General features: G+C 49.7%; 4 protein-coding genes across 4 annotated transcripts; 3 read left to right on the plus strand and 1 right to left on the minus strand.

The window, feature by feature from the left end:
• Nucleotides 1–1232: 1232 nt before the first annotated feature.
• HD556DRAFT_1239762 (uncharacterized protein) lies at nt 1233–2018 on the minus strand (the record flags this gene model as incomplete). Its single annotated transcript, XM_041298068.1, has 2 exons — nt 1233–1900; nt 1973–2018. 2 exons carry the CDS (start codon nt 2016–2018, stop codon nt 1233–1235), a joined length of 714 nt encoding a protein of 237 aa, XP_041158803.1.
• Nucleotides 2019–4942: 2924 nt separating this feature from the next.
• HD556DRAFT_1444649 (uncharacterized protein) lies at nt 4943–7143 on the plus strand (the record flags this gene model as incomplete). The annotated part of the gene is made up of 2 exons (XM_041306818.1): nt 4943–5069; nt 5123–7143. The coding sequence occupies 2 exons, from the start codon at nt 4943–4945 to the stop codon at nt 7141–7143; spliced, it is 2148 nt and encodes a 715-aa protein (XP_041158804.1).
• A 1746-nt stretch (nt 7144–8889) lies between these two features.
• On the plus strand, nt 8890–10949 carry HD556DRAFT_1537001 (uncharacterized protein; the record flags this gene model as incomplete). Its single annotated transcript, XM_041309643.1, has 8 exons — nt 8890–8961; nt 9044–9220; nt 9285–9365; nt 9420–9626; nt 9676–9726; nt 9781–9976; nt 10031–10165; nt 10225–10949. The coding sequence occupies 8 exons, from the start codon at nt 8890–8892 to the stop codon at nt 10947–10949; spliced, it is 1644 nt and encodes a 547-aa protein (XP_041158805.1).
• A 4771-nt stretch (nt 10950–15720) lies between these two features.
• HD556DRAFT_1537002 (uncharacterized protein) lies at nt 15721–16652 on the plus strand (the record flags this gene model as incomplete). Its single annotated transcript, XM_041309644.1, has 6 exons — nt 15721–15813; nt 15860–16030; nt 16095–16157; nt 16230–16460; nt 16486–16536; nt 16569–16652. 6 exons carry the CDS (start codon nt 15721–15723, stop codon nt 16650–16652), a joined length of 693 nt encoding a protein of 230 aa, XP_041158806.1.
• Nucleotides 16653–17616: the final 964 nt, after the last annotated feature.

Consider the following 17616-nt stretch of genomic DNA (forward strand, 5'->3'; position numbering starts at 1 on the left):
TGATATTAGCATCATGAGGCAGGCGACGATGTAAGTGTGTGTGGTACGCTCTAGAGCATTCTGAGACCGTCACCGACGACACAACCAACTTTGTACACAGTATCGTAGCTGCCTTTTGGGAAGGTGGACTGATTCGTAGATTGGTTTCGCTTTGCGCGCAGTCGACAAGCACATAAACTAACCCATTATTCTAGAAGACTGCATCTGATACCAACGACAGCCATCGACTCGGATGCAGATGCGGGCCCCTGACTGATTGGCGACTGATTTGTAATACGGATCTGATAGTGATCTCCAAGGATTTTAGATCATCAATCGAGTAGAAATTGAAGTTGTGAGATTTATACGTGCGCCACGAAGACAAACCCCAAGCCAGGTCCTCACGTTTAGATAAAGGTGCCGCCGATAAAAATACAGGATGTTGTCGTCTGGCAGTGAGAAGACCTCCGACCGCACGAGAGATCAAGTTAACTTTTAAAATAGAGCTTGTTGGCTATACCTTTGCAACAATATATATATGTGAACGTTGCATGCGCTATGCCCATGCGGCATCTCACCCCAACCTGAACTTGAGTTGGTGACGACAATTGGACACGGTGGCCTCTGGCTTGACGTTCTAATGTTAGATCCTGGAAGAACATGTAAACCGGTGAGGGAAAGCTGCGAAGAGAAAGTGAGTAACCGGGAGTGGGATGGAAAGGCCGGTGTGGAGTAAATCGTGGATGATATGATTTCCAAACACGTTATGGCAACGTGCTGCTAGGTAGCGATGAGGATACTTATAGAGGGAAAGCTGGGAAGATGCCAGAAATCGAAAGGGAGAGAGGGAGAATTCAGGAGCGCTGGCCCTCTAGAGGAGAATCGTACGTGAAAAAAATAAAATTACAAAACCATTATATTGTATACGTACATGGTACTGGCCGAGAAGCTGTGGAGAGAAGGGAAGTACAGAAAAGTACGGTGGAGAATCAATATGATTACACTAGCGAAGCTAACTAGTAGCTTCGAGGCACCGTGACAAGAAGCTGTATCAAAGCCAGGGATCAACATTAGGTAATATGCATTTAGCAGGGGAGTGCTAAAGATACACTGCAAAGGATCATGCAAGAACAACTGCACGGATGAGCGTCCGAATTATACAAAATGCGCGACGAGTACACGTGGACCATGAGAATAAAAGATGAAAGACAACAACACATGTGTGAGTAAAGGCAAAACATAACTAGCATGAGCTAGAGCGACTCGATAAACTTTGTGCCTCCCTCAAAAGTCCGCACTGATGTCGATGATTGTGTAGAGAAATGACGGTGGTCGGGCGGGTGCACCTCTTCGTCATCCACACTTGCGTCTCGATGCGATCCAGGGGACATAGGTGAGCTCGACAGTGAGAGCGGTGACTGCGACCGTGCAAAAGTCACCCGCTGTGGCGATGTTACATGCAATGGGCCCTTTGCGTACGAATCCCCGTAATGCATCGGTGTATACGACTCCGCATCTGACAGCGGCGAGTCAATTTCCGGGACCTGGGGGCTGTAAGGTCCCTCTTGAAAAGACCTGGAAAAGGGTTCCATGGGCTGCTGTGCCCTACGTTCTTCACCGTGATCTGAATTAATCTCCCATTCATCACCTGAGCCAGCTTGGATCCAGCCACGCCCACCTCGTCGTCCGCCGCTTCTGCTCCTACTACTCCATCTATCTGCCCATATCCCACGGAGCTTGTCCCCAAAGGAGCCGTGTTCTGCTGTTGAATCGTGTGCTTGGAGGTCGCGGTTACGGCGGTAGTGCTCACGGCGGGCATTGCGATCTTGTTCGGAGGGTTCATGATTGCGCAGGAGGAAGAAGACTGCAATACAGCAGATGATAATGAGCAAGCTCAAAGTGACGACGAGTCCGATGAAACCTGTTGGAGATTGATATTTGAGATATTACTCGTACAATTACATGTTGGAGCAGAGCAGGGGAAGCCACATACCGCCTTGTGAACCGCCAATTTCCGGGACCGCTCGTCTACTTAGCATGGCGGCATCGTGGGCTAGACTGTCTACAGATATAAAGAAGAAGCAGGTAACAAAGAGTGTAGCGTATGGTGAACCCCTCATGAACATGGTCATGATGGCGCGAACTGTTCACTCTGGAGGTGATGATGGAGCAGCTTCTCAAAACTGGGTGAGAGACTGGGTCACTAGGGTGAATAGCGCTGGGCAGTTTGACACGGCGATTTGAAAACCGTGTGTGAGGTGTAACTTGACGCTGGCATGCGCATTGCGCACGCCAGTGCCACGAATAAACTTTGACCAAGGTTCAGTCCGGTCGGCTTTCGGAGTATCGCCGAGCTTCGTTGCACTCGTCCAACAACTTGAGCGCTCAGTAGGTCTTTAATTAGCATTCATTTTGGTGGAAAGAAATCGAAGATAGATGTATCAGCGATATAATCATACTATAGGGAGTTTTGGCAGATAAACGAGGGGATATCAGAAATAATGCTATGTCAATGACAACATATCCGAGTCATCAACCATTTGTTATCGTACGAGGTACAGGTAGGAGAAAATTGTTCATGGCCGTTTAAATTCTGAGTGACGAATTACGAGAAATAAACAGTTTTGTGAGTTGGAGTCGAGGAAGATAGACGAAGTGATCCCTTGATTTTGAAACGATGACTGGACGCTCGATGTCGTGAGGCTGTACCATTTTGGGCGAGCACTAGTGGAAGACATGTTCTTCTTCGAGTTGGAAGAGTCCTAACCTGGAACAGAATTGATGAGATATATTTGTACGTGACGAGTTCGAATACAGGGCAGGGTTTGTAGTGATCTTCTGCGACTAGCCACTCGGAAATTACTTGCATTCTGATCCGAAACTTTGGTCGTGTCGGTATCAGTGATAGTCAGAACTGCATGAAATGGAGAACGTTAACCTTCGAGTTGTGTTATGTGCCAGCTTCTTGTGAGTAATGATTGTCGTAGCCTAGTAGTCGTTAATATCGCAGAACATAACCCGGAATCATTGCCAAACATGATCGAGCTGGAAGTGCGCATGAAGGTCATCATGATGGTCACGTTCAGTTGATTCAATATCGAAACAGATCTGGACATCGCGGGTCAGCTGAAACTGTGTCGCACGCCTGTTGTATGAACGCGAGTTGCGTTTTTCTTCTACAAAATTGAACCGCACCTATGATATCAATCTGGACCCACTGGCAGTTCTGCCATATGTTGATTCCCATTATGCAATGACGACATTAATTTTAACGACATTCCGCTACTATTCTGCGCTGTGATTATTGGTGGTCGTGTATGATAAATATGTAGTACTTACTAGTACTGACGCGGATTCTGCAGCTGCAGCTGCCAATTGTCCTTGACGCAAACCAACGCTTTCATCGTGAGGCATCCACACTGTTACATAGCGCACCACGGATTGCAACACTCACGAGGTGGATGGAAAGGTTAAGGGATCCCGGACTCCGACTCTATTCGGTTTGTATCATGTATATGCTACTTATTTTCTTACATAATCATACGTGTCATTATTTCAATCAACATTACAGTCGCCTTCGATTCGGAACGTGCAAAATTATTACGACGTCGGTTTACTTCAGTTTCACGAATTTCGTGATGAGATCATCAAGCTTTCAAGGTGTGAACCGCATCAGAACCTCAAATCTTTCAAATCGCGTTTTGGATTGGTGCAATCACAGAGACAGCAGCTGAAGCGCTTCGGATAACTGACTGGCAGCTTGACCAACATTGTATTACCCTTGCCGCTTGCGTCTTCTCAGTACTCCGGGATCAGGTCAACGGTTTTGGCATGATCAAGCTGTCAAAGAGCCGCGCTTACCAAAGACGTCTCGTCATCGAAGCCATTAGCCACGTCGCTCTCCTGTAACATCAGAACACTCGCGCTCCGCCTTCCAATTTCTGTGCCTTCGGCGCATCCGCGTTTGGTGTTGCATGTTCTAGCATTCTAGAATTGTAACGGGTACTTTCGCATCGTATGAAACGCAGTACGGTGCCCTTGCAAGAGTCTTAATTCAACTTGAAGCGCTGTTATTGACTATGCTCACAAGTGGCGGCCAAAATAACGGAAATAGGTCAGCACAAACTTTGGTGTTATTATGTGAACTCAATTCCTTACATCTTCAGCTACATAAACGAAGTCGGTACTCACCTTCGAGTTCGAACATAACGAGAGTACTTCGCGAATCCGATTTTTTTCAACATCTTCACCCAACCATGTTTTTGTCACCTCCGGTGACAGGGTATGCCGAGGCGAACATGACGAGACCATGATGCGATACCATGCTCCGTATGTCGGCTGCATTATGTATGCGACACGAAGTTTATGCTCATACGAACATTATCCTAGGTTGCTCGAGCTCAGTCATCGATTTTTCCATCAATCATTTACCACCCGTTTATGGGCACGTTACTTACCTTAGTTCTAGCCGAATTCTTTGCATCAGATGTGCTCTGACGAGATATAATTCGGCTTGAATTAACCCATAGAAGCAGAGTTGTTCAGTCAGAGAGCCCGCTGCATGAAACTTGAAATTCATGTCATGCCGGCTACCCTTACAAATGGATTCCGATATGATTCTAGGAGCACTTTGCAAGCGAACCATAACATGCCTTCCTCGTAAGTACCAGACGCCCATTACAGTTTATTTGTTGATCCGCTTCTACGACATTTGATTAGGTTGAGTCATTTCACGAGGGCATAGAAAGAATTGTTACAGCAAGGGAAGCAACTTGAGGTTCGTACCAGCCAGACACGACACACGGACCCGAAATTATCCTGATATCTGTTCTTACGATGGTGACGTCCTTGTTTGTGGCAAGCAAATTGCATATTGTCTTCTTCTCAATTAAACTGTTTGGATCGAAGTACTGCTATTTTCGTCAGGTGGTTTGGAGGGGTATAAAAGTTCTTGCGACTCTGAATGGATCCGATATCGATACTGGTCACTCCTCCCGATCTCAATATGCAGCTCTCACATGCTTTCACGACACTCATGGCCTTCGTCGTTATTGCTGCGGCATATCCAACACCACATTTGTTGATGAGACGTGAGTTCATATGTCGCCCGACTTAGTCAGATCGATGCTGATATACTGCGTAGCGTTGGCTAGGCGCGATGTGCTTACCTCTAACTTCGATGGTTACAAAAACACTAGGGCTGTCGGCTCTCCCAGCCCAGTCACCCCACTCATCACGCCCAACCCTAACGTTGATTCGCCTCACGCGGACTCGCCTCATGGAGTTGAGAAGTACGGGGAACTTGACTCCAACTTTCCTATCAGTAGCAATGGGCCTGAATCTAGGGACCTCGGCGCTCCCGGCGCGCTCGACTCGCCTAACAAGCGTGCGGAGCTTGATAACACCACCTGTTCCGAACCTACTCTACCTACAGGGGGTGAGTCGTCTAGCAAGCGTGACAATACAACCACGTGTCCTCCCGCACCTACCGCACCTACCATGCCTACAGCGCCTGATTCGTCTAGCAAGCGCGAAGAGGTTGGCTCCACCACAACCACCTGTCCTACCGCACCTACAAGGGGTGACGAGTCTAGCAAGCGCCAGGAGCATGGTAACACAACCACCTGCACTCCTGCAACCACAGGGGGTGACGAGTCTAGCAAGCGTGAGGTTGGCTCCAACACAACCCCTTGTCCTACCGCACCTACAGGGGGTGACGAGTCTAGCAAGCGCCAGGAGCCTGGTAACACAACCACCTGCACTCCTGCAACCACAGGGGGTGACGAGTCTAGCAAGCGTGAGGTTGGCTCCAACACAACCCCTTGTCCTACCGCACCTACAGGGGGTGATGAGTCTAGCAAGCGTCAGGAGCCTGGTAACACAACCACCTGCACTCCTGCAACCACAGGAGGTGACGAGTCTAGCAAGCGCCAGGAGCTTGACTCCAACACAACCACGTGCCCTACTGCACCTACCCTACCTGCAGGGGGTACTGAGTCTAGCAAGCGTGGGGAGCTCGACTCCAACACGACCACCTGTCCTACCGCACCTACCCTACCTGCAGGGGGTACCGAGTCTAGCAAACGTGAGGAGCATCACTCCAACGTTCCTGGCACACCTAGTGCGCCTAACACTAGGGACGTCGGCCTGTTCGACGAGAGCTCTCCCAGCTCTCCCGGTTCCCCCAGCTCTCCCGGTTCCCCCAGCTCTCCCGGTTCTCCCGGTTCTCCTAGCACGCCCGACTCGCGCGACGTGCACTCACTTGACAAGCGCGTAGAGCTGGATTCCAACGGTCCTCCCACACCTGATGCGCCGTTCACTAGAGACAACAGCCACCTAAGCTCTCTCAGCTCTCCCGACTCTCTCAGGTCTTCCAACTCTCTTAGCTCTCCCAGCTCTCCCAGTTCTCCCAGCACTCCTGACGGGCCTGACAAGCGCGGAGAGCTTGACTCCAACGGTCCTAGCAAACCTGAGATGCCAAACAAGCGCACGGTGCTAGACTCTAACCGCCATAACAAACCTGAGTCGCCAAGGAAGCACGCAGCCTTCGACTCCAATGGTCCTAACAAACCTGAGTCCGACTCCAACGGTCCTAGCAAACCTGAGAGGCCAAACACGCGCACGGTGCTCGACTCCAACGGCCCTAGCAGACCTGAGATGCCAAACAGGCGCACGGTGCTCGACTCCAACGGCCCTAGCAGACCTGAGTCGCCAAGCAAGCGCGGGGAGATCGACTTCAACGGCCCTAACACACCTGAGTCGCCAAGCAAGCGCGCGGCATTCGACTCCAACGGCCCTAGCAGACCTGAGTCGCCAAGCAAGCGCGCGGAATTCGACTCCAACGGTCCCAGCAGACCTGAGATGCCAAACAGGCGCGCGGAATTCGATTCCAACGGTCCCAGCAGACCTGAGATGCCAAACAGGCGTACGGAGCTTGACTCCAACGGCCCTAGCAGACCTGAGATGCCAAACAAGCGCACGGAGCTTGACTCCAACGGTCCCAGCAGACCTGAGATGCCAAACAGGCGTACGGAGCTTGACTCCAACGGCCCTAGCACGCCCAACTTTCCAGGCAAACGCTTTGGGGGTCCTGATCACACGCGCCTTCACTCTGGCGATCCTGACAAGCCTGATGGTCCTGATGGTCTTAACGGGCTGTTTTAGGCTGATCAAGAAGCGATCTAACCATGTCATTTGTCCGATGGAGGTACGTTGTTCTCTTTCTGCGTTGTTATCCTGCATGACTCTGTACTTTTCAGGTTCAAAATAGAGGGTGTTATAGCGCCGTCGATCACTATGTACTTTGAACATTATTTTTGTTATATGCGTTTTATTGTTATATCTTTATGGAGGATACATACACGTTGGTATATGATTTTGTTGCATAATGCTTATCATTAGGAAATATACATTTTTATGGACTGAGGTCGACTCATCAAGAACCACGATCACGATTCAACGCGCCGCAGATCAATTTGATACTCATCCCCCGAAGATTATCCTATCTCACCAAGGCTCTTAATGATTGAGACTATAAAACAAAGGTAATGACAAGACAAATTTGCCTTCTTCTCACAATCAATATCTACGGCTCGAGAGTACTGTGTAATGACTGTCGAAAGCTCTGTCCATCGCGACGACCGTAGATGCGCTCAACCGTGTCAACACATGCTACATTCCAGACAGCGAAAACATTACTTATAAGAAACAGTTAGAACGACGGCATGTAAGATAGGAGTGCTTTGTACAGTCGGAGATCCGACACACTGATACAAATCATACGTGAATAGTAGAATGACCCACAAAAAACCGACAGCTACGAGATGAAAGTAATACACCAGAAGACGTTACAAGCCTTGCTGACGTGTTTGATCTTTTCGCTGCATTCACGAATGGACTCACTCAGGGAGTGGGTCCAAGCGCGATTGCAGCGCAAGCTGCCATACATGCCCCAAGGGCTGCATTGCAAGCTATAATGGCGGGAGGAGCCGCAGGCAGTGCGACGCCGAATGTAAAACCGGCTGCAGAGTAGCACGCAACAGCGATTCCGTTGCAGCCTGCTCAAAAAGTGGAGACAGCTGTACACGATGATCGTGCTCGTCGACCTTACCAGTTTGACAGATAGCATATGCGATTGGGCCTGCTACTGCGGGCCCAGCTGTCGCAGCGAGGAGAAGGATGGTACTCGGATTAAGCTTCATCTTGTGAATAGATATCAGTCAACGGCAGACTCTATTGAATGAGATGGTGAAGAAGAACCTGTAGCGGTGTAGCTCGATGCCACTAACGCAGAGTCGAATCGAAGATTTTCTTAGAGCGAGAAGTCAGGAGAGAGGAGTGCGAAGTGACTATATAGTACCCCTATGGAGGCCAATTTCAAAAGAGGCGACACCCCTGTCACGTCGCTGCGAAGCGGATTCCGATTATTATCTAGTAATAAGTTGGAACTGAACACTCACAGCGGCTGAACTTCTGTCATCGGAGAAATATTCTAACCAATGCTCTCGTATAGGTCGAAATACAGCACAGCGAGGGATCGCGTGCTTACAAGGCTTCAGTCGTTCGAACCACTGAGTCTGATAAGCTTCAGCTCGGAACATGTACAAATAAATAAAGGCGCGCCCAAGACTCGGACTCGATCATCTTGAATGGATTTGTCCTTGCAATAAGTATTGTCGTGACACCATTGCCCCGGTATTTGCACCTAAGCATCGATCGGTGAAGTTTCTTGATAGCCTTTTGCCTGATTAACCTGCTTCGGCCTTCGAGATGACATGTTATTAATAGTTCAGGCTAACGGGCGCTTCCAACCATATGATAGACGCCAGTCGATCCTATTCGCTACCCACTACGCCTCCTACTTCCATTCTACCAAACCACGCACATCCACCTATCTTTCCCACTTACTAGATGGATGAAAACAATCCTCCTCGCAAGAATCGCTGGAGGCAGCTGAAGCCAAGTCAATCAGACCCTCATTTGGTACAAGAGAGAGGCAGGACGACAGCCAGTCACGATGTATGAACTTTCATATTAGCATTCACATCATATCTAATCGTTACAGCCGTCCTCTCTCTCGCCTTCGAGGAATGGATCTCATGCACGACGCCCAGGCCCAGTTTGCAAGCTCTTTGGCAAGGTGACCAAGCGCTTCGCTCGAAGCGCTCGACAATTTCCAAACCCTGAACCTACGACTGCAAGTTCCAGCCTGCAGGACACCCAACCTGTTCAGTCAACTAAAGTAAGCGTAATCTAAACTCTGAATGTGCCCTGTGTGCTATGATTAGTACTAATCGCTTCTGCAGGATCTCACCCCTCCCACTCTCGAACCAGATTGCGAGCAGTCTTCCCATTCAGGGATCGTAGAAGGAAGTTCGACTAACGACGTTCGGAATATCTTCATTCGTCTCTTTCGACGATGTGCTGACGTCTATACTTAGGCCAAACATCTCGACCCGAAATTTGCGAACGAAAGAATCGCCAATGCTAACAAAGGTCTCGCAGGCACCAGCCGTGTCCCAACAATAGTCCAAGATGCTTCTTCTGCTACCAACAACCTACCATCTGTTTCTGATGCAATCAATACGTTCTCCGGGTTCCTTGAACCATTGAAGGCATTCAACTCCGTCGCCAACGCGATTGCAGATGTACAAACTATCTATTTCTCTTCTGTATGCGACTAACATTCGTGCGCAGGTCCATCCCTACGCGAAGGTGGCGCTGAGCATCTTCACTTGCGCATCCAAGGTAGGACTCTTACTCAATCATCGCCGTTGCAGGTTGACAAAGTCTCGGTAACAGATGATTCTCGATCAGGCAGACCGTGATGTCGCTGTCTCTCTTCTCCTCTCAAAGATATCTGAAGTCTATACTTTTATCACGGAGGAGGAGGAACTGGCTAAGATTAAGTCTATGCTAGCGATATATGGGAAGATAGCGCAGCAGACACTGGAGTGCGCTGATTTCATCAGCCATTACTCTGAGACGAAAAGCGCCTGTGAGTCGATCCCACCGTTTAGTCCCTCAAGGCTCAATTTACCTGTTTGTATAGGGATAAGACTTGGCAAGCACATTTTCGATGAAACGGATACCACCATCAAGAACTACAACGATGTCCTTGATAGTCTCATGCAGCAATTCCGAGACCGGGCGGCTCGTGATACCCTTGTGATCGTCCACCATATGGGTATGAGTCGGTTTTCAGGTCTCTGCGCCTCATCTGACGTACCACGATCCCTGGCATAGCTGAGAGTTTGGACCTCGCAGGCATGGAGTACGCAACGGGCGCAGGATTAAATACGTCTAAATGTTGTTTGCCAAATACTCGGCAAGACCTTCTGAAGGACATTCAGAACTGGATCAGCAGCACCGAGGAGGGCGCACCACGGATCTTGTGGTTGTCTGGCACAGCAGGCAAGGGTAAATCTGCTGTTGCCCATACAATAGCCAGGTGGTACATCGAACACGGTGGTCTCGGGTCATGCTTCTGCTTCGACCGTACTCGGCAAGCGGATCGCCGTCAAGACAAAATATTCACGACGATCGCAAGCGAATTGGCGGACTGCAACCCCATCGTGCGGCGAGCGTTGGCGCAGGCAGTTCGTGATCACAACGGACTCAAGCGGACTCCAGATATCGCAAAACAATGGCAGGAACTAATCATCGGTCCTACAAGCATAGCCTCAAAAGCGATCGCTGCACCCGTCCTGATTGTCATCGAGGCATTGGATGAGAGCGGTGAAGCTAATTCCCGGGAACAGATTCTTCGTCTACTCGCTGGCAAATTGAACACTTCCACTTCACAACTATCCGAACTCCAACCAACTTCCGCATCCTTCTCACTTCCCGTCCCCTCGAAGACATTCACAACACTCTGCACGCTGCGCCACATGTTCGCCATATCTCCCTGGATGACATCTCGTCTGAGTCCACAGAACGCGACATCGAACTTTATGTCTCCCACAGGCTAGAAGATTTGCATCACATTTTCAACGATGACCACTTCAAGGCGCTCGCTCTGAAATCTGATGGCCTGTTTGAATGGGCTCGTCTCGCCTCAGAATATATCAAGAGCACGAACATCGTGAGCCGAGGCCCGATGCGCCGTTTCCACGACATTTCTGAAACATCTGCCAAAGGCGTACATCTTCTGGACGAGATGTACCAACGCATCTTGGCAGAAATCATGCCGAAGCACATGCATGAGGAGGCGATTCCTATCTTTCGGTCCGTGATGGGTCAAATTCTTGCATCGTCGGAACCACTTCCCATCAATGTGTTGAACACGATGCGACGGTGTTTCCCATGCAATGATGACCGCTATGACGTAAAGTTGCTCATGGGGCATCTTGGCTCGCTTGTCTCCGGCACCTCAGATTCTGATATTCCCATACGTCCCCTTCACGCATCATTCTACGACTTCCTCACGGACGAATCACGGAGCCGTGACTTCTTTGTTGATGCATCAGCGGCGCATAGAGATCTTGCCTTCGCCTCGCTTCGGGTCATGGACTCGGAGCGCGGGCTTCGCTTCAACATCTGCTCGTTAGAGAATTCGTACTTGCCCAACTCTTCCGTCCCTGATTTGGAGAAACGAGTCAAAGAATCCATTCCAGCTGAGCTATCATACTCATGTCGGTTTTGGGGGACTCATGTTGGCTCTACGTCCTTCGAATCACCGCTCGTTCAGGAAGTCGAGGCCTTCTTCGATGGAGAGCGCCTTCTTTGGTGGTTGGAAGCACTGGCTCTGATGAGAAGCCTCGGTGGCTCGGCAGCGACCCTCTCATGTATTGCAGATTGGTTTTCGGTGCGTAGCTCGAACTCATTCTTTTCGCAACAACTTCTTACGAGTAGTGGGGTTGTCGTAGGGTCGTGCCGAGTTTACGCATGTTAGTGACGCTATCAGGGATACCCTGCATTTCGTCCGCACTTTTGCACCCACCATTATACGCAGCACTCCCCATTTATACCTGTCCGCTGTACCATTCGCTCCAATACAGTCGAGAATATTTCGCAAGTTCGCCGCAAAATTTCCTCACACCCCCCGCATTGTCGCTGGCCAAGTCGAAAATTGGCCTCCAATGGAAAAGATAATCCACGCGAATGACTATGTTTTCTCGGTTGCAATGTCACCAGACAGAAAACGCATTGCATGTGGTTTATACGATAACACGATCCAGGTGTGGGATACGGAAACTGGCGAGGCATTGTGTGCCCCTCTTCAAGGCCACACTAGCATTGTTGCGTCTGTCGCATTCTCACCGGATGGACGTCGCATCGTTTCAGGTTCATGGGACAAAACAATCCGGGTGTGGGATGTAGCAGCCGGCAAGGCATTGGTTACCCTCCAAGGGCACACTGACTCGGTTTTTTCCGTCGCAATCTCGCTGGATGGAGATCGCATAGTATCGGGCTCAGCTGACGAGACGATCAGAGTGTGGGATATGCAGACTAGCGAGGCAGTGGGCACCCCTCTCCAAGGGCATACCGGCTATGTTCACTCTGTCGCAATCTCGCGAAACGGGCACCATATTGTGTCTGGCTCGTATGACCAGACCGTCCGGGTGTGGGATATGGAGACTGGCCAGGGAGTGGGTACCCTTCTCCAAGGTCACACCGACTGTGTTTTGTGTGTTGCAATCTCACCAGATGGAAAATGCATTGCATCTGGTTCACAAGACGGCACGATTCGAGTGTGGGATATGGAGACTGGTGAGGCATTGGGTGCCCCTCTTCTAGGGCACACAGGCCCTGTTCAGTCCGTTGTATTCTCGCCAAATGAAAATTGCATCGTGTCTGGTTCAGATGACCAGACAATCCGAGTGTGGGATGCGAAGACTGGCGCGGCATTAGGATCCCCTCTTCAAGGCCACACTGCCTCGATTGAATCTATCACAGTCTCGTCGGATGGCAGTCGCATAGTCTCTGGTTCATTAGACAAGACCATTCGGGTGTGGGATGCCGACACTATTACGGGCAAGGCAGCAGACGCTACCTTTCAAAGCCACACTGGCTCCATTAACTCCGTTGCAATCTCCCCAGATGGACATCGCATCGTGTCCGGTTCAGATGACAAGACAGTTGGAGTGTGGGATATAGAGACCGGCGAGGCATTAATTGCCCCTCTCCAAGGGCACACTGGATCTGTTGAGTCAGTTGCAATCTCGTCGGACGGGAAGTGCATTGTGTCCGGTTCAGCTGATAAGAGCATTCGTGTGTGGGATACTGGGACTGGCGAGGTTTTGGGTGCGCCTCTCGAAGGCCATACTGATTGGGTCTACTCTACTGCAATCTCGCCGGATGGACATCGCATTGTTTCAGGTTCACGGGACGAAACAGTCTGGGTGTGGGATGTAGCAACCGGCAAGGCATTTGGCACTCCTCTCAAAGGTCACACCAACTGGGTTCGGTCCGTCGCAATCTCGCTGGATGGAAAACGCATAGTATCTGGTTCATATGACAGGACAATCAAGGTGTGGGATATGGAGACTAGCGAGGCAGTGAGCGATCCTCTCAAAGGACATTTTGACTGGGTTCAGTCTGTCGCAGTGTCACCGGATGCAAAATATGTTGTGTCCGGTTCAGATGACAGAACTATCCGTGTGTGGGATATTGGGACTGGCAAGACATTGGGCACCCCTCTCAAAGGGCACACCGACTGGGTTCGCTCTGTCGCGATCTCACGAAATGGGCACCATATTGTGTCCGGTTCAAATGACAAGACGATCCGGGTGTGGGATATGAAGACTGGCCAGGGAGTGGGTCCCGCTTTCCAAGGGCACACCGGACGCGTTCTGTCTGTCGCAATCTCACCCGACGGCAAGCGCATTGTATCTGGTTCAGAAGACAAGACCATCTGTGTGTGGGATATAGAATTCCTTAACCAGCCCCACCTTTCCAAAGCGCCTGCGATATGCTTTTCACCTGACCTATCCTACGCTCTTCATTCCGCCTCCTCCTTTCTTCAGGATTCTTCAACCCCAGTCTCTGTTGCTGCGAACGAGGATGGATGGGTTGTAGGTCCTGATGGACGCCTTCTTCTCTGGATCCCACCCGTTTTTCACCCGGTGGTGTATGCCCCAGGCAACACGCTGGTGATACATGATAGTCCCTCACAAATCGACTTGAGTCGTCTCGCGCATGGTACGTCTTGGCACACGTGTCGGGAACAGCAGGCCACCTTGTCTTCGTTATGATACCCTTGTATGTCGTGTCACGCACTAGACATGATTCATACCATACGTGTTTGTAGTTCCCTTCGTCGCGTACAAGTCCACTTTCGCTAATACGCAATATGTTTTCCATGATACTCCGATTTGTACCAAAGCACAGCCGTACATTATGTTGTCTCCACTATCGATGTCAGCTTCTACATGCATCACAAATCACATCCCGTCTCACTGACTCTTCCTGTGATCGGGAACACAAACGATAGATTTTACTCCACATGTCCTTGTCCTGCTTCTCCCTGCCTAGCAGTCGAGTGAACATTGGATCGGGGGGAAGGATGACAGTATGATACCGTTCAGTGACCCGCATCTATTCAAAATCCTCATGCTTTCATAAAAACCTGTCAGTCAGTATTACCCTCACCCAGCGTATCAACATCCTACACCACAAGCACAAAGGTTAAAACCAGAAGTAGCGCAAAACAAGCACTTACATCGATAACTAGCGTCTCTGTCATCCCATCCAAAATCCTGACAGCATCTGGCATATTGAATTTCTTGAACTGCAACGGGAGACGCTGCATGAATCAATGTTATCAGATCTCGTTTCGACAAGCAAGAAAGCAGAACAGAACAAAAGAACAGGTGAAGGAAGAGAACGAAAAAATACTCACCCCCACTCAGTGATCCTCCTCCGAGTCCAACTAAGCTGAGATAGAACCTGTTATAGAGAGCGTGGTGAAACAAAGACGCTCATTATCGTGCATCAGGCGGGAATGATGGGTGACGCTAGGGGAAAGATTGCTGTGGTGGTCGGGAAGAGGTAACTGACGCAGTGAAATAAATGATCGCGGCCGATTGAAGGTTGAACTCTATGTGATTGGAGACTCGCGCTACACTTTGGTATCGTACCGTGTTTTCTCAATGCTATCACAGCGTGCGTGCTGTTAAGCCAGCTGAGGGTCGTGATACTTGAGCGAGGTGGAAGGAAGGAAGGAAAAGTGCAAGCATACGTTACTGGAGCTCCCATAATACTGTCCACGATATTAAAACCTGTCGTGTATACGCGACATGCACGAAGATTTGAGGATTCCCGCCACGGCAAATGCTACTAGTAGAAGCGGTACTATGTATCATTAATATTCCATGTAGTACTTGCAGGAAATGTTGAGTCGGGCGCTCAGCTTAAACATGCACAAATAAATAAAGGCAGGCCCATGACTCGGACTCGACTCGATCATCTTGAATGTCCTTCCAATAATTACTCTGTCACAATTGTTGAACGTTCGAACACCGCAAGTTGCCCCGGTATTTGCACCTAACCCATCAGTGAAATTCCTGATGCCGGCCTTTTGCCCGATTAACCTGCTTCACCCTTCGAGATAATATGCTATTAATAGTAGTTCAGGCTGCCAATCGACAACGGGCGCTTCCAACGTTAACGTTCTTAATTGATAATAACCCTCATTGCAAACATGTGGACGCCAGTTGATCCTATTTGCTACCACCACGCCTCCCACTTACATTGCACCAAAACACGCACATCCATCCACTTATCTTTCTCACTTGCTAGATGGATGAAAACAATCATAGGAAGAAACGCTGGGGGCGGCCGAAACCAAGCCACTCCGACCATCATTTGGTAGAGACGACAGCCAGTCCCGATGTATGAACTTTCATATTGGCATTTACATCATATCTAATTGTTACAGCCGTCCTCTCTCTCGCCTTCGAGGAATGGGTCTCATGAAAGACGTTCAGGGTCAGTTTTTAAGCTCTTTGGCAAGGTGGCCAAGCGCTTCGCTCGCAGCATTCGACAACCCCCAACCCCTGAACACACCGTTGCAAGTTCCAGCCTGCAGGACACCCAGCCTTCAACTAGGGTAAGCGTAATCTCAATTCTGGATGTGTCCTGTATGCTATGATCAGTACTAATCGCTTCTGCAGGATCTCACCCCTCCCACTCTCGAACCAGATTGCGAGCAGTCTTCCCATTCAGGGATCGTAGAAGTAAGTTCGACTAACGAAGTTCGGAATAGTTTCATCCGTCTCTTTCGGCAATGTGCTGACGTCTATACTTAGGCCAAACATCTTGACCCGAAATGTGTGAACGAAAGAATCGCCAATGCTAACAAAGGTCTCGCAGGCGCCAGCCACGTCCCAACAATACTCCAAGATACTTCTTCCACGACTAACAACCTACCATCTGTTTCTGATGCAATCGATACGTTCTCCGTGTTGCTCAAACCCTTGAAGGCATTCAACTCCATCGCCAACGCGATTGCAGATGTACAAACTATCTATCTCTCCACTGTACGTGACTAACATCCGTGCGCAGGTCCATCCCTACGCGAAGGTGGCGCTGAGCATCTTCACTTGCGCATCCAAGGTAGGCCTCTTACTCTATCATCGCCATTACAGGTTGACAAAGTTTCGATGACAGATGATTCTCGATCAGGCAGGCCGCGATGTCGCTGTTTCTCTTCTGCTCTCAAAGATATCTGAAGTCTATACATTTATCATGGAGGAAGAGCAGTTGGCTAAGATTGAATCTATGCTAGCGATATATGTGAAGATAGCACAGCAGACGCTGGTGTGTGCTGATTTCATCAGCCATTACTCTGAGACGAAGAGTCCCTGTGAGTTAGTCCCACTGCTTCATCCACCAAACTCAATGTTACCTGTTCGTATAGGGATAAGACTTGGCACGCACGTTTTCGATGGAGCGGACACCACGATCCAGAGCTACAACAATGCCCTAGACGACCTCATGCAGCAATTCCGAAACCGGGCGGCTCATGATACCCTTGTGATCGTCCACCATATGGGTATGAGTCAGTTTTCAGGTGTCTTTGAGCCTCATCTGACATTCCACGATCCCTGGCATAGCTGAGAGTTTGGACCTCGCAGGCATGGAGTACGCAACGGGCGCAGGATTAAATGCGTCTAAATGTTGTTTGCCAAATACTCGGCAAGACCTTCTGGAGTATATTCAGAACTGGATCAGTAGCACCGAGGAGGGTGTTCCACGGATCTTGTGGTTGTCTGGCACAGCAGGCAAGGGTAAATCTGCTGTTGCCCATACAATAGCCAAATGGTACATCGAAGGCGGTGGTCTTGGCTCATGCTTCTGCTTCGATCGTACTCAGCAGGCGGATCGCCGTCAGGACAAAATATTCACAACGATCGCAAGTGAATTGGCGGGCCGCAACCCTATCGTGCGGCGAGCCCTGGCGCAGGCAGTTCGTGATGACGACGAACTCAAGCGGACTTCAGATATCACAAAACAATGGCAGGAACTCATCGTCAGACCGTCAAACATAGCGTCAAACGCCATCGCTGCACCCGTGCTGATAGTCATTGATGCGTTGGACGAGAGCGGCGAAGCTAATTCTCGGAAACAGATTCTTGATCTACTCGCTGGCAAATTGAACACTTCCGCCTCACAACTATTCGAACTCCCAGCCAA

Source organism: Suillus plorans, assembly GCF_016647745.1.
Source record: "Suillus plorans strain S12 chromosome Unknown HD556scaffold_38, whole genome shotgun sequence".
Lineage (NCBI taxonomy): Eukaryota > Fungi > Basidiomycota > Agaricomycetes > Boletales > Suillaceae > Suillus > Suillus plorans.